General features: G+C 50.3%; 1 protein-coding gene across 1 annotated transcript; it reads left to right on the forward strand.

Annotated features, from left to right (window-relative positions):
- The first annotated feature begins 3 nt into the window (after window positions 1–3).
- On the forward strand, window positions 4–8,141 carry TMEM191C (transmembrane protein 191C). The gene is made up of 10 exons (XM_072599695.1): window positions 4–304; window positions 4,754–4,877; window positions 4,975–5,025; window positions 5,479–5,556; window positions 5,653–5,709; window positions 6,088–6,147; window positions 6,276–6,340; window positions 6,429–6,501; window positions 6,714–6,754; window positions 6,942–8,141. The coding sequence occupies exons 1-10, from the start codon at window positions 81–83 to the stop codon at window positions 7,138–7,140; spliced, it is 972 nt and encodes a 323-aa protein (XP_072455796.1). The 5' UTR covers window positions 4–80; the 3' UTR covers window positions 7,141–8,141.
- Window positions 8,142–15,697: the final 7,556 nt, after the last annotated feature.

The following is a 15,697-nucleotide window of genomic DNA, read 5'->3' on the forward strand; positions in this document are numbered from 1 at the left end:
CTACTGTGTGCCAAGCTCTGTGCCCCAGAAGGAGGTTGGGGTGGGGCCCAGGCCATTGTGATGCCTGATGACCCCTCAGAATGGGTCCGGGCATGGAGGACTTGAGCAGGGACAGAAATGGCAAGGAGGAGATCTGGCCAGGCACTCACATGGCAGAGGCTGAGGAAATCCTGCTGCAGCTTCAGAAGGACAACAGAGATGGCAGGCTGAGGAAGCAAGAACTGGAGGAGCTGATGAGGATCTTGGAGACAGAAAGCGAAAGCCTGGTTCTGACACTGAGGAACCTTCGGGACAGGGAGCGCAGGTGAGCCTCCCCACCCCCAGCCCTGAACCCCAAGGAGAAGGGGAAGGCTTTCCTATGGGCTTCTAGAGCTGGGGAGGAGCCTGGGAGACCCTCTAGTGTAGACATCCTCATTCATCCAGGTAAACTGAGACCCCAGTTTTGCCTTTATTTTTAAATTTTTATAAATTTTATTGAGACTTTTCATTTTGACATCACAGGCCTTGCTAGAAATATCCACAGCCCAGACCCCAAGAAGTTCTGAAGTGCGTGCGTGTGTGTGTGTGTGTGTGTGTGTGTGTAAGAGGGAAGTCGAGGGAGAAATTCAATAAGTATGGGAGATGGCCACTTGAGAGAATGTTTACTGAACCTTTATTAAGCACCTGTTGTATGCTTGGCTTTGGGGAAATGAAGGAGAGGATCCAGTTCTCACTCTCAAATCAGTCGAGTATTTATCCAGGGCTTACTCTAGGTTAGGCCCTGGGGGGATACAAGGAAAAAGCACAAACAGTCCCTGCTCTTAGGAAATAAACATTTATTAAGCACCTACTATATGCCAGGAACTGTGCCAAGAGCTTAGGGTACAAAAAAGACAGAAGCCCTGGAGGAACTTACAAGCTAAAACAAATAAGTCAGCTGCTGGACAGGATCAAAACCAGTTCATTCACAGAGGGAAGACATTGGGAGGACTTCTTGTAGAAGATGGAATTTTAGTTGGAACTTAAAGGACGCCTGGGAGGTCAGTCTGCATTGGGCATGGGGATGACCAGAGAGAATGCCCAGAGCCAAGGAAGGAGGGTCTTGTTTGTGGAATAACCAGGGGCAGGGGCCTCTGGCTAATAAAAGACATGATGGAGGGGAGGGTAAGGTGTGAGAAGAGCAGAAAGGTGGGATGGGATAAGTGATATTTGATCCTGGAGGCCATATAGGGAGTCACTGGCGTTTATTCAGTAGGGGATGGTCAGACCAGAGCTTTAGGAAAATCACTTTGGTTCCTGAATGGAGGATGGGCTGGAGGAGGGAGAGACTAGAGGCAGGGAGGACACCTCATCTCCCAGAAGCTATTGCAATAGTCCAGGTGTGAGGTGATAAGAGCTTGGATCAGGGTGGGGGCCGAGTCTGTTAGAAAAGAGAAGAGGGAATGTCGGAGATACAAGGCAAAGGTGAAATTGATGAGAGATGCCACGAAGGAGAAATCACCAAATTGGCTCTATGGGGCAGGGGGAGGGAGAGAGAGGAGTCCAGGATGACTCCTGGGTTGGGAGACTGAGGGCCTGGGAGGAGGGGGGTACCTTGGACAGCAACAGGAAAGGTGGGAGTAATGGAGGGATGGGGAGAGAAGAGAATGAAGAGGATTCTGTTTTTCACTTACTGAATTTTAAGACTTCTACTGGACATACAGTTGGAGATTCGAGATTGGAGGTTAGTAGAGAGATTGGGGCAGAAAAGATAGATTTGAGTCGGCATAGAGATGGTCATTAAATCCATGGAAGCTGATAAGATCTGCCACTGAAGTATAGAGGGAAAAGAGAAGGGGGCCCAGGGAGACCTAAGTGAGAGGGCATGAGTTGGAAGAGGGGGCAGAAAAGAAGTGGTCAAAGAGGGAGAGACAGAACAGAGAGAACACAGAGAGGGAGAGACAACAGAGAGGGAGGCAGGGAGGGAGAGACAGACACATAGAAAGAGACAGAGAAAGAGGGAAGGTGGTCTTGAAAACTTAAAAAGAAGAGTCTTAAGGAGAGGGTGGTGACCAAGGTCAGAGGGTGCAGAGGGGTCAAAGTGAATGTGGGTGGAGAAAAGTCACTGGGTTTGGTAACCGAGAGGTCATTCCTTAAACAGAGCTCTCCCACCGGACCTAGACTGAAGAGAGCTAAGTAAGAAGAGAGGGAATGGAGACCCTGGATGAAGTCCTTCAGTTGATCCACCAAAGGCAGGGCTTAGTGAGGATGGATGAATCATATGAGGGGGAGGGGTTGAGGAAGAGGGGACATGGACACGAGCACCTTGGAGGCAGTAGGGAGGTATCCAAGAAACAGGGAAAGATTGAAGCTACGTGAGAGAAAGGGTATGACTGGGTCCATCTGCTGGAGAAGGCGATGGCTCAGGGTCACTGGTGGATGTGGAGGAGCAGGGAGGGGCAGGAGGCATCTGGGGTGGGGAGATGAGGAGCTAGGGGGAAGAGGGAACCCTCGGTTTATTTTTCAGTAAAATAGGAGCCAGTTTTCAGCTGAGAATCAGTCAGGGCTCAGAGACTCATTCGTCCAATAAACTGATTTCAGACACTTGTTTATGTCAGGCTCTGGAAATTCCAAGATGAAAATGGTGTTTGCCTTCCAAAAGCTTTGGGAGCTTCACCTGTTAGATAGTGTTTCTAGTGGATGGCAATTCGCCTCCGAGTGAGGTGTGTCTTTGCCCTCTGAGGCCAAGCAGGACCAGCTAACTCTTCTTCTCCAGGACAAACCTCCAGATACTTGAAAGCAGTGATTATTCCCTGCCCCCTGCTCCCCCATCATCCTTCCTCCCAGTCTTTTGTTCTCCAGCCTAAGTGAAATCAGTTCCTTCAACTGATCCTCATGTACCAAGGATTCCAGTGCTCTCCCCATCCTGAAATTCTCCTCTGGAAACTCATCTGCCAGCATCCTCCTTAACAGGGCCAGAGTCTGACACAGCGCTTCGGCTTCAGCCCCCACAGGGCACAGCACATCTCTTTTCTTCTAAGGCTGTGGCTGGCTTTGTGGGGCCTTCTTGATGAGTCTGATTGAGAGCAGCCCTCCGAGCACCCCTGGGGCTTTTCCCAATGAATCTGCCCAGGCAGATGCCCTATTTTTCCCCCCAAATCAATGGATTCTTCTTAGATTTCCCAAATAGGCTTAGGCTTCCCAAACAGAAGCCAAATGAAGTGCAGTCCAAGAGCTGAGGCCCCAGAACCAGGGGCATCGGGGTTCTGGTCCTGCCTCTAACCCTTCACTTGCCCTCTCATGAGACTTTGGATGCAGAGAAGGTCCCAGCCCCCACTTTTTTCCCAGGAAGATTATGGAATGTTACTTGGGAGATGATGGTGACAGTCCCCATCCTCAAATTTCACCTCACTCGATTCTAGCTTTTATTTGAAAAGTGGATCCTACTTCTGCCATCTGGAATGTGTGTTTCCCTCTTTTTTAATCATGGGCCCTGGTAAACATTCTGAATAGGACTGTGCCAAGGACAGAGCCCTGGGGATCCAGGGACTGGGGCTCTCCTACTAAGCTGCATCCTCAGTAAGGATTCCTGTTGGGTTTCAGCCAATCCCATAGCCCACTGAAGTTTAGTGAGCAGGGGGTAGCATGATACCATCTATGGACCTTCCCTCAGCTTGCCATTTGAGCATCTTTAACAATGCCACCTTCTAGACCTTGCCCTCTCACCATCTTGTTCGCCAGTAAGAGACTTGGTCACTTGCCTTTGCTGTAATGCAGACCTAGGATGGGGGTAGCCTTCGCCTGAGAGGCCAAGCAGCCATGACTGGTTCCAGACTCCCCCTGCTTAGTGATCCTAGCTGCCCTATTCCAAGGCCTCCCAAGTTCCTGCTTTTCTAGCTTTGACCTTGGTGCCTTCAGTCAGGTCTCCTGATGCCATCTTATCCCTAGACAAGAATCCCAGATGTCATAGCAGTGGGAGGGTTGCAATGGGGACATGCTTTCAATATATACTGTGCTATTCCATCCTACCCAACCCCTGTGAGGTAGGTACAACAGGGGCTGTAATCCCCACTTAAAGAAGGTTCAAGTTAGGTCACATGGCTGTAATTTGGAGCCTTGCCTCACTCCAGGATCCCTGACAAGTGGTCATCCTAACTCGACTGGGAGACCTCCGGGGAGAAAGCCTCCCAAAGAGGCCATGCCATCATGACTCATCTGGGCCTTTAGAAAAGGAAACCAGAGCAGCCTGGTACAAAGGAGGTGGTGGGTGGAGATCGTCCATCCAATGAGATGACAGATTGCAAGATCCCATCACTGTCCTCCTTTGTCCTGGACACTTCTGCCCCCTCCTTAAGCTTGTCTCCTCTTTTGTGACAATCCCCAGAAGGCCCAGGGCAGCCTACACACACCTGCCTCCTCTGGCTGGGACCTGGGCAAGAGGAGAGGGCCCTCTGTAATCTCATAGGTGCAGGCTGACACAAATCTCCAGTACCTACAGGGTGGATGGAGGGACCAGGAGGGAGGAGCGGTGGGGGAAAAGAGGAGGAAGGAGAGGAGGAGTGTCTCCATTCTCTTGAGCTCTCTCCAGGTCTAGCCTAGGACTTGGTACTCAGGACCTGCTTCTGGGGGTGGAGGCCGAAGGAGGGTGAGCTCGGTGTCCTCACTCCCAGTACAGCCTGCTACACAATAGGTGCTTAATAGCAACCTGTTAGGTTGGCTCAAGGAGAGGCTGCCTCCGGTCTCCCCCACACGCCTGTTCCCAGGCCACCTCATGCTCAGTGCCTCCCTCCCGTAGCCTCCAGCGGAGGCTGAACCAGGCAGCCGGGGCCCTCCGAGGGGAGGCCGAGGACGTGGTCAAGAGCCGAGCGGCCCGTACTCTGGAGCTCATCGCTGATGCTGAGGAGCAAAAGCTTATCCTGGTGAGGGACCAGGGAGCCAGGGTTGCCGGGCCGGGGGGCCGGGGACTCGAGCTCAAGCCCCCTCCTTGACTCCCTCCACCGACCGGCTCTTTTTCAGGAGAGGAACAATCAGTTACTTCAGGAAGAATGGGAAGAGCTTTCCAGCCAGGTCCGGGGTCCGGGGTCCGAGGGTGGGGGGTGGGAGTGGGAAGATAGCCTGCAGCCTTGAGCGTAGCGGAGCACAGGGCCCGAAGAGCACCCGGTTCTTTGGGCACGTCGCTGGACCTCTCTGCGGTACAGGCGGGTGAGGGGGTGGGGAGGCGGGGCTGGACTGTATGATTTCTGAGGGCCCTCCCGGCTCCAGTGATTTCCCTCTCTAAGCCTCAGTTTCCCCAACTGAGGGCTCAGCTCTAGGTCTAGGATCTTTCCTTTCCTCGGCCTCAGTTTCCTCAGCTGTAAATGGGGTGCGTGTGGCTCTATTATGACCCGAGGTAGTCTCTCCACTTCCCTCTCCGCCTCTCCCCCCGGATGATGGGAGAGCGCTGGAGATGCGCGGTGGCTCGACGTGCCCTCCCCGGCTCTGCCGGCCCTCCCCGGACTGTGCTTGTCTCCTTTTCCGCAGCTTTTCTACTACGGCGGAGAGCAGCAGTGCCAGCGGAGGCAGCACCGGCGCCTGCAGGCGGAGCTGCTGAGTCTGCAGGTGGGGGCGAGGGGCGGGGACGGAAGGGGGACCCCCGCTGCGGCTCCGGCCGCGGCCGAGAAGTCAGTGACCCGGGCTCGTCTGGCCTTTGTGTAGAAACAGTTGGAGATCATGGAGTCGAGATCCACCCTCCAGGCGGAGGGAATCCAGAAGGTGAGTGGGAGTGGGGGTGTGCGCGTGTGTGTGCCTGCCTGTGCCTGGATCCACGCCTGTTCGTGCATTTTGGGGGGGAGGTTCAGGATCCCCGTGGGGTCTGCATGTGTGCCTAGGTCCGCGTGCGTGTGTCTGTGTGTCTGTGTGCCTGGATCCGTGTCTGTCCGTGCTTTGGTGGGGAGAGGTTCAGGCTTTCCGTGGGGTCTGTGTGTGTGCCTAGGTCCGCGTGCGTGTGTCTGTGTGTCTGTGTGCCTGGATCCGTGTCTGTCCGTGCTTGGTGGGGAGAGGTTCAGGCTTCCCGTGGGGACCGCGTGCGTCTCTGGGAGCCGGAGGGAGACGGCTGCTGGGTCTCTAAGCACCCCTCTTCCCTCCTTCTAGGGAGTCATGCAGAAGGAAGAGGCCTGGGCCAGCTTCCAGGAGCAGAGCGGGGTCCTCCAGGTGTGGCCATCCATTCCCCCTCTTCCGATTGCCCCCGCCCCTCCAGGGAGCCCTGGTCCAGAGTCCCCACCCCCATTCCCACCCCCTTCCGAGGCAGTGAAGTGACGCCCCTCCCCCCTCGGCGGCAGGAGCTCCAGATCAAGGTGATGGAGGTGGCCTCGGTGCTGGACACGCCCCGCGAAGGGGTAGATCAGTAAGTCCGTCGAGCCTGGAGGGGAGCGGGCTGGGGGCGGGGCAGGGGCCGGCCGCTCGGCCTCTGACTCCTGTCCTGTCCTTGGCAGGAAGCCCGGGCAGATTTCCACCATGGTCGAGACCCCAGGCTCCCTCATGGAGGAGGTGGCCGAGGCCAATCTTGTGAGTAGGGAGGCTTGCGGGGAGCGAGACCCGCGGTGGCCGGATCTTGGCACCGCTTCAGGCCTCGGTGGCCCCCGGGTACGGTGCCCTCCTCCCAATGGCCAGGAGGAGGCCTGGAGAGGGCGGCCGGGCAGTGCCCAGATCGGCCCTCAGCTGGCTGGGATCCGTTCTGGGGCCTCCCGTCCCAATGCACACTCTTCTTCCTTTGGCAGGAAAACAGGCTAAAGGACCTTGGGCATGTATCCAGGCTCAGGTGAGGTAGGGCTGGGGGCTGCCTCACTGGACATCCTTCCTCCTCCCTCCTCCTCTTCCTCTTCCAGCCCTTGTCTGACCCACCCCACCGCCCGGTCCTGATCACACTTCTCTGACCCCTCCCTGACTGACCCTAGCCTGGGCCACAGTTCCCCAGAACTGACCCCTGACCTCTGACCCTCCCACAGGCTCCTGGCCAACTTAGGGCTTCGGCTGCTGATTCCCCTGTGTTTCCTGAGCCTGCCTCTGTTCTATCTTACCCTGATCAACCCCAATGCCATCCGAGAGGCCATTCCTCGCCTGTGCTCCCAGAGCACCTTCCGCCGCTTGCGATACACCCTTTCGCCATTCCTCGACCTCCAGACCAACAGCCTGCTGCCCACTTAGGCCTGGCCCGAGGCAGCCCCGACCTCTGTCACCTCATCCTCCTCATTGACAGTGCTCCAGCCCCAGCTGCCCCCTCCTCTCCTCTCCCCTCCTTCACCCAGCCTATCCTCACCTTATCTCCTTCTGTCTCCTCCCATCCTAGCCTAGCCTATACCCACAATCCCTGCAGTCCCAGCCTTGTCCAATATCCCCTCCCTCCCCTCCCCTCTCCTCTTCTCTCCTCTCTTACCCTCCCCTCCTCCACTCCTCTCCTTTATCCCTGTCCCCAACACCACCTCCTGTCCTCCCATCCATCCCCGAGGTCCTCCTGGCCCATCCCCACCCTCTTCCCATCATCCCCTTAGCCCCATTCTCATCTTCTGCCACCCTCATCCCTCTCCTCTCCCCATTGCTTCCTATGCCAATCCCATCCCGTTCTCACCATATTCCCACCTCCATGCCCTCCCATCCTTCATGCCATCCCCTCATCCCATTCCCAGCCCCAAACTCTCTCCTCCCTGTCTTCTCCCAATCTCATCTCCTCCCTACTCCATTCTACACCCCTCCGACACTCTCCCCTCCTACCTCCAGCTCCCCCTAGTCCCACCCCACACTTATCCCCCATCTGACTCTCTCCCCTCTCATCTACAACCCTGTGACCAGTCCAACCCAGTCCTACCCTAGAACAGCTTCCTGCCCAAGTCACGCCTGCTCTGTACCCACCCCTGAAACCATGGTCACATCTGATTCTTCATCTTATCCTCAACCCAACTGCCCTCCATCCACGCTTGCCAAGCCCCAGATCCCTCTTCCTATAACCACCCCAAATCCCTATCTCTAATCCCATGCTGTCCCCTCCCATTCCCCCCTCATCTGTCCCATTTCTCTACAAATCTCTCCACTCTCTCCCATTTCCTGGCTCTGACTTTGACTTCAGGGCAGGGGCAAAATCTCTCCCTGTATCCTATGGATTGTGTACATCCCTGTACTGATGATGGATTAATGGATCTGGGCTCAAATTGGAGATGTGTGTGTGTGAATGTGTGTCATGGGTGTATGTGTGAGTGTGAGTGGATGTGTGTGTGAACACATGAGTGTATGTGAATGTGTGTGACTGCATTATATGTGAGTATGAGTGTAGGTGTGTGTGAATTTGAGTGCATGTTTGTGGGAATATATGTGTATGTGTCCATATGTGTGTGGATGTGCACATCATGAGTGTGAGTGCATTATGAGTGAATGTGAGTACATGTGTGTGGGAATGTACGTGCACACTCCCCTAGGTGAGTGTGTGAGTATGTATGTGTCCCACCCTGAGTGGGAGGGAAGGCCCTTCCTGACACGCCACACAGCCCAAGTCCTGGGCTGTGCAGGAGTCATCAGCAGCTGGTCTGTGTCTGGCTTCCTTCTGGTCCCTTTGTTTTTCACCTGGTGGCCCCTGGATTGGCCCAAAGTGGTTCTTGCTTTTCTGGAAGCCACTGCCCATTTTTTTCTCCTCTCTGGCCTGCCCTGCACCCTTCCCAGCATCCTCCTTTCCCTTTCTACCCAAAGCAATCAGAAAATCCTAGATTTTCTGGGTGGGAGAGACCACAGGAGCAACGGAGCCTAACTCATACCTGAAAACGATCCCTTTGGCATCATTCCTGACAAGTGGGTATCCAGCCTCTGCTTGTACACCTCTGGTGCTGGGAAGCTCACCACCTCCCAGGGTGCCCCAGAATACTTTGAAAGGGCAGCTTCTATTGGGAGGGAGTTTTTCTTTTCTTCAAGCCCCTGCACCTCTGACTCTACCTCTGGCCAGGGCATTGGAAGGGTTCCTACTGGTTTTGACTTCAAGTAAGGGTAAGGAAATGCCCACTGCTGAAGTTACAGGGGGTTCCAGGCAGCCATGCCATTCATCCAAGTACTCACAGACCTGCTTTCATCATCATCCCCCTTTCTAACTGTGACCTTGGGCAAGTCATCCTTTATGGGCCTCAGTTTCTTCATCTGAAAAATCAAGGGGCTCTATACTATGATCTCCTGAGAGCTGTCCAGCCCACCATCCTGGGTTCATTCATTTATTTTAACAAACATTTACTGTATGCAGAATGCTGAGCTTGGCAAGAAAAGACATGATTCAGCTGACCCAGTCTGTCTTTGAGTTTATGGTGGGTTGGGGCATGAAACAGACATAACTATGGATTTCCAAATTAGGTGATAAATGCACGAGAGGGGGCAGCCTTGTAAGAGCCCTGACTAGAGTCAGAGAGCTAGGGTTCAAATACTGCTGCTTTCCTATACTAGCTGTGTGACCTTGGGTAAGTCTCTCTCCCTCCATGGACCTCAATGTCCTCCTCTGGAAAAACAGGGAAGCTGAAACAAATGGGCCCATCCAACTTGGGGTCTGTCACCCTATGAACTTCTCATGGAATGCTCCCTGGAAGAGCGGCCCTTTGGGCGGGGCTGTAAAGGCTGGAATTCAGCAGCCAGAGAGAGATGGAGGAAGGGATGAGGAAGGCAGCACAAGGTGTGATTCCAAAGAGCTGGGAGGTTCTGAGAAGGCAGGCTTCTCTTCACTGTCCTCTGCCCATGGGCGACCCACGGGGCCAGGCCTCACTCTGTGGCTGAGCTCCTTTCTGGGCTCAGGAGATTGGTGACGGCAGAGCCTTGATGGCCTCTGGCAGACTCAGCCTGGTCGTGCTAGGCCATGGTTAATCTGTGATTTCAGACATAGGTCTGAAGAGGATTAGGGACAAGGAAGCCTTTAGGGAGCAAGCTTCCTGATGGTCTTCTGCAAGTTTGGGGTCTCCTGTGTTGCTGGACCCAAGACTAGACATGGATGGTACTGGCCACAGGGATACAGGAGCACAGACCAAGGTCTCAGGGGTCACCTAGCTCAACAACCTCATTTAACAGAGGGGGAAACTGAGGCCCAGCATCAATCTTGTCAGTTGAGCCTTTTTAAAGCACTATCCAGTGCCAGGTAATAGTGACACAGAGCCTCTCAGTTAGGGGGTCTGTCTCTGAGTACTGTCCATTCCATTGAAAGAGACCACATATGCAGACACAAAATAAAGACCCTATCATTTTAGTGAGGAGACTGCTGGGAGGGTAGAGATGGGGATCAGTGTGGTGTTTGAGTGGAGCATGGAAGGACAATCAAAGAGGTAGCAACAAAGAAGGATGGATGGACGCCACTGGACAAAGTGTGCCAAGGCATGGAGATGGAGACAAGACATGGAGATGGAGTGTGTCATTTGAGGTGAGGCCAGTTGGGCACAAGGAGCATTTCCCTCCCCCCATTTATTCAATTAAATTTTCCTACGTCACTTAAAAAACACACATTTTAAGAAACAGTCAAGCAAAAAAAAAAAAATTCTCACATTGGCCATGGAGTAATAGCCAACCCTTAAATAGTGCTTTATGGTTTGCAAAGCACTTTCTGCGTTAGGCAGGTCTCATTCTGCACTGCCTCCTCCCACCTAAGTCTATCGCCGTCTGTCAAGGTGGGTAGCAGACTTCCTTTATCCTCTGGATTTGTGCTGGATCACCGCGTGGGTCACAGTTCTAAAGCTTCCAAAATGGTGCTTCTTTCTTGGCACCATTATTAGTGTATAAATTCGTTAGTTCATAATTCATTAATTACTCCAACCAGTTTCTCCTCCCCCTCTTTATAAATCAGAAGAGGATGATGAGAGAGTGCCAATCTACTACTACTTTCCTATCCTTCTGTCCTTTCCCTCACTCAGGGCCCAATCTTAACCTTCTCTTTTTAAATGTCTCTTCACATTTTACCCTCCATTGTTACAGTTTGTTTTACTAATTGTTCAATGACCAACTCTGATAGACTTTGCTCTTCTCAGCAATGTAATGATCTAAGGGGGCAGCTCGGTGGTGCAGTGGATAGAGCACCAGTGCAGGAGTCAGGAGGACTTGAGCTCACTAGCTGTGTGACCTTGGGCAAGTCCCTTAACCCCAATTGCCTCATCCTGGGTCATCTCCAGTCATCCTGATGAATATTTGGTCACTGGATTCAGATGGCTCTGGAGGAGAAGTGAGGCTGGTGACCTGCACAGCCCTCCCTCACTCAAAACAAAGTCAAGTGCAAGTCACGTCATCATTTCTCTGATGGCATAGTCTTCTTTGGCAACGAAGGACGAACACAGATACGCAGACACACATACACTGATCTAAGACAGTTCCAAAAGACTCGTGATGGAAAATGCCATCCATTTCCAGAGAAAGAAATGGAGTCTGAAGACTGAAGCAGACTTTTTTTGTGGGTTTTCTCTTTTTATTCTGATTCTTCTTTCACAACATGACTAATGTGGAAATGTTTAATATGATTGTACATGTAGAACTTATATCATCTTGGGGAGGGAGGAGGGGAGAGGAAGGAGGGAAGAAAAAGTTTGGAATTCAAAATCTTAAAAAAGTGAATATTGAAGTGAAGGGGGCAGAGCCAGGAGAACATTATATACAGTGTGTGATACTTAGCCCTTCCCAGCAAGGCAAGGACCTAAAACATTCCCAAAGGACTTGAGGCAAAATGCCATCCACATCCAGAGAAAGAACTATGGAACTGGAACGCAGAGTGAAGCAGGATATATTCTCTTGTGTTTTGGTTTTCTTTCATGGTTTCTCCCATTCATTTTAATTCTTCTATGCAACATGACTAAGGTGAAAATGTGTTTAATAGGCGAGCACATGTAGAGCCCATATAAGATTGCATGCCATCTTGGGGAGGGAGAGGGAAAAAATTTGGAATTTATGCAAGTGACTGTCAAAAACTGAAAATAATAAATTTGAAAAAAAAGAAAAAAGTGAATGCTGAAAACTATCTTTTCATGTAATTAGAAAAAATAAAATACTATTAAGTGGGGGGGGGAGAGAATTTGTTTTACACAGGAAGAACCCCTCTCCATCTGCTTCTCTCTAATTTCCTCTTGTCTCCTTTTCTTCTGGTCTCCCTGTTGAATAAGCTGTATTTCTGGAGGCAGAACTAAGATGGCAGAGTGAGAACATGGACTCACCTTAGCTCTACCACAAATTCCTTCAGATACTTCTAAAAAGAGAATCTGAACAAATTTTACAGTGACAGAATCCAATAGGACACAGTGAGGCAGATTTCCAATCTAGGACAGCCCAAAAGGTGGACGGGAAGGATTTGTTACAACGGGCTGCAGAAGCGCAAAGTACACAGGCTGTACCAGTGCAGACCCACAGCAAAGAGTAGGAACCACTTGCAGACTGAATCAGAAGCAGCATGCAGATTCTCAAACCTATCAGCCCAGGATAGGAATCCAGCAGAACTGAGAGAGAGAGAAGCACAGGACCCTCTCCTTCCCCTTCCCCCCAACAGCAGCAGTGCTCCTGAGACTATCAGCCTGCAGATTAAATGTTTGAAAGTCACCTACTTGAACTTGCAGGAGACAAGATGGCGGAGTGATCTGTAAGTGCTCGTACCCTCCCCTTGTTAGCCTTGAAAAACCCAGAGAATATTTCCCCAGGAAAAATCCTAGAATAGTGGGATCAGCCAAAGGGGTAAACAGTCTCTCAGCTCGAAAGGCTAGGAAAATCGACAAGGAGAGACCCTTGCTATGGCTGAATGGGATCAGTACAGGTTCAGAGCTGTCCGAGACAGCCCCACCTCATGGAACCAGGAGGAGATCCTGAGCCCCAGGAGGTGGAGCCTGTGAGTGCCTTCACCAGGACCCCAGGCGTGCCTTAGCACAGCCAGGGAAATTGGGAAGACACTAGCCCAGAGGGGGGTGTTCACCAACTGATGAGCCTGCCTGTGTTTTAGCTCAGGGGAGGAGGAGTGCTCTGTGGCTAGACCACCCCTCCCCCACACCTCACCCAGTGAGCTTCAGGGGAACCCTGAGGAAGCTCAGAAAGACTTCACCTGGTCTATGCCTTGGCACACCAGCCAGCTCAGCACCAAGCAAACTGCAGCATTCTAGCTTCTAGCTGAAAGAAACGGAGGCCACAACCCACAAAGCCTCTCATTCTCAGCACAAGAAATGTGGGGAAGAGCCCCTTGTGTCCCAGAAGCAGAGAATCAGTTTAAAAACCAGGAAAATGGCAATCATCATGAGCAAGAAGCAAAACAGAAAAACAAAGACCATAGAATCTTACTATGGGAACAAACATCAAAACACGAATTCAGAGGCTGTACTCACATCTGCAACTTCAGAAGGGAATAGGAACTGGTCCCAAGCCAAAAGAACATTCTTGGAAGACCTCAAAAAGGATTTTAAAAGCCAAATTAGAGAGGTAGGAGAAAAATTGGCCAATGACTTAAAAAATACGAAAAAAGAATTCACAGAAGAATTTAAAAAGAAAACTGGGCAAATGGAAAAGGAGATACAAAACCTAATTGGAGAAAATAGCTCCTTAAAAGGAGCAATTGGACAAATGGAAAAGGAGGTACAAAAGTTAACTGAATAAAACAATTTATTAAAAAGTATAATTAAATAAATACATCCAACCATGTGTGTGTGTTTTCTCCTCTGAGCAGTTTAGAAGAAAGTGAGTTTAAAGTGTCACTCTCTCCCCGACCCCCATCTTGTTTGTAGAGTTGTCCACTTGTTCCCTTTTATTATGTGAGAGAATTTCCACCCTTTTTTGTCCCAGCTCTCTCCCCAAAGGAATTGTATTCCCTTTTCCCATCTCATTCCTTTCTTTTATTATAATCAAAACCACTGTGTGGTCTTCCGTGTAACTCAGTTTCCTCCATCATCCCTAACAGCACCAAGTTTATAAACATCATCTATTTTGGAATATAGAGTAATCCGTGTTTAATCCTTTGTGACTGATCGCTTCTAGTTACTTTTGTTTCTTTTGATGCCCGTGTTGGTATTGCAAAGTTTCTATGCAGCTGTGGTCTTTTCATCAGGAAAGCTTGGAAGTTCTCATTTCATTTTCCTCCAGTAGGATTATACTCAATTTTTCTAGGTTGTTATTTTGGTATTTTTAGCTGTGAGTTCATATCCTCTGCCTTCTGGAATATCATATTCCATGTTCTCTGCTCATTTACTGTGGTGGCTGCTAAATCATTTGTGATCTTGACTGTGGTTCCTTGGGTACTTAAATTCTTTCCTTCTTGCTGCTGGCAGTGTTTTTTCTTCAACCTAGAATCTCTGCGTTTTAACTATAATATTTTTGAGAGTTTTTATTTTGGAATTTCTCTCAGGAGGTAATCAATGGATTCTTTATATTTTCACCTTATCTTCTGGTTCTAAGAGATCTGGGAAGTTTTATGTTTTCTTGAAATTTGATGTCTAGGCTCTTTTTTTTCCTTCAGAGCTTTGCTGACAGTCCAATGAGTCTTCAGTTATCTCTTTTCTGTTTAGATCTGTTTTCTAGGTCACATTTTTTTTTTTGACATGAAATGACTTAAATTTTCTTCAATTTTTCCATCATTTGATTTTATTTTAGTATTCTTTATTATTTCATGGAATTATTTTCTGTTTGGTTTATTTTAATTTCCAGAGTTTCTTGCTTGTTTTGTATCCCTTGTGCCAAGCTGTTAATTCCTCTTCCAGTCCTTTCTCCCACAACTCTTCCTATTTTTCCTCTAATGGTTCCATTTATTTAAAAAATTAATTTTAAACTCTTAAAAAACCCCTGAACTCTTGCTTCATCTTTTCCAAGAATTCTAGTTGAATTTGTACTCAACTGCTGTGTTTTCCTTCGAGGATTTTGTTGCAGATGTTTTGGGATGATTCCTTCTCTTTTTGATTGATGTCTTGGGCTTTCCGGCCACCATCAATTATGGAGGGATCATTTTTGTTGTTATTGTTTTTGGGGTGTGTGTGTGTTTGTGTGTATGGATAGGTGTGTAGGGGTTAGGGGAGCGCTGTTAGCGCCAGTAGTCAGGGTTTCAACCACACAGCGGCCCTTTGCTGCCTTAATTACTCCTCACTCAGTATATAGCCTCGGACCTGAGACAGTCCTTGCCACCCCTGGCTCAGGTCTCTTCAGTACACTGTGACTCCACACTGAGTATTAAGTACTGCCAGTTGGCTACAGTGATGACCTCTCTATGCAAGATGTGGGATTTCTTCTCCTGTGAAGGTATACTGAATGTGGCACAGAGCCAAGGTCAGCTGACCCAAAAGTGAAGTGGGGGTAGATCTCTTCAAGGACAGCAGGTTTCCCCCTCTGTTGTAGCTGTTCACTGCAGGGGGCATACACCTGCTTTCATGCCATGCACAGGAAAATGTGAGGCTGGCAGACTCCCCCAAAGCTATTGTCAAAGTCCAGGTATGAGGTGATGAGGGTCTACACCAGGGTGGGGGCAGGGTCAGAGAAGAGGAGGGTAAACATGCAAGAGATGTTGCAAAGGTGAAACTGATGAGATGTATAACAAAGGTGAAATGGACAAGAGATTCTTTACACAGGTGAAATTGATGAGATGTATTGCAAAGGTGAAATGGACAAGAGATGATGCAGAGGTGAAACTGATGGGCCTTGGCATCATCTTGGAAGTATGTGTGTGTGTGTGTATGTGAGAGACAGAGAGAGAGAGAGAGAGAGAGAGAGAGAGAGAGAGAGAGAGAGAGAGAGAGAGAGAGAGAGAGAGAGAGAGAGA

The sequence above is a fragment of the Notamacropus eugenii genome, chromosome 4 (assembly GCF_028372415.1).
Source record: "Notamacropus eugenii isolate mMacEug1 chromosome 4, mMacEug1.pri_v2, whole genome shotgun sequence".
NCBI lineage: Eukaryota > Metazoa > Chordata > Mammalia > Diprotodontia > Macropodidae > Notamacropus > Notamacropus eugenii.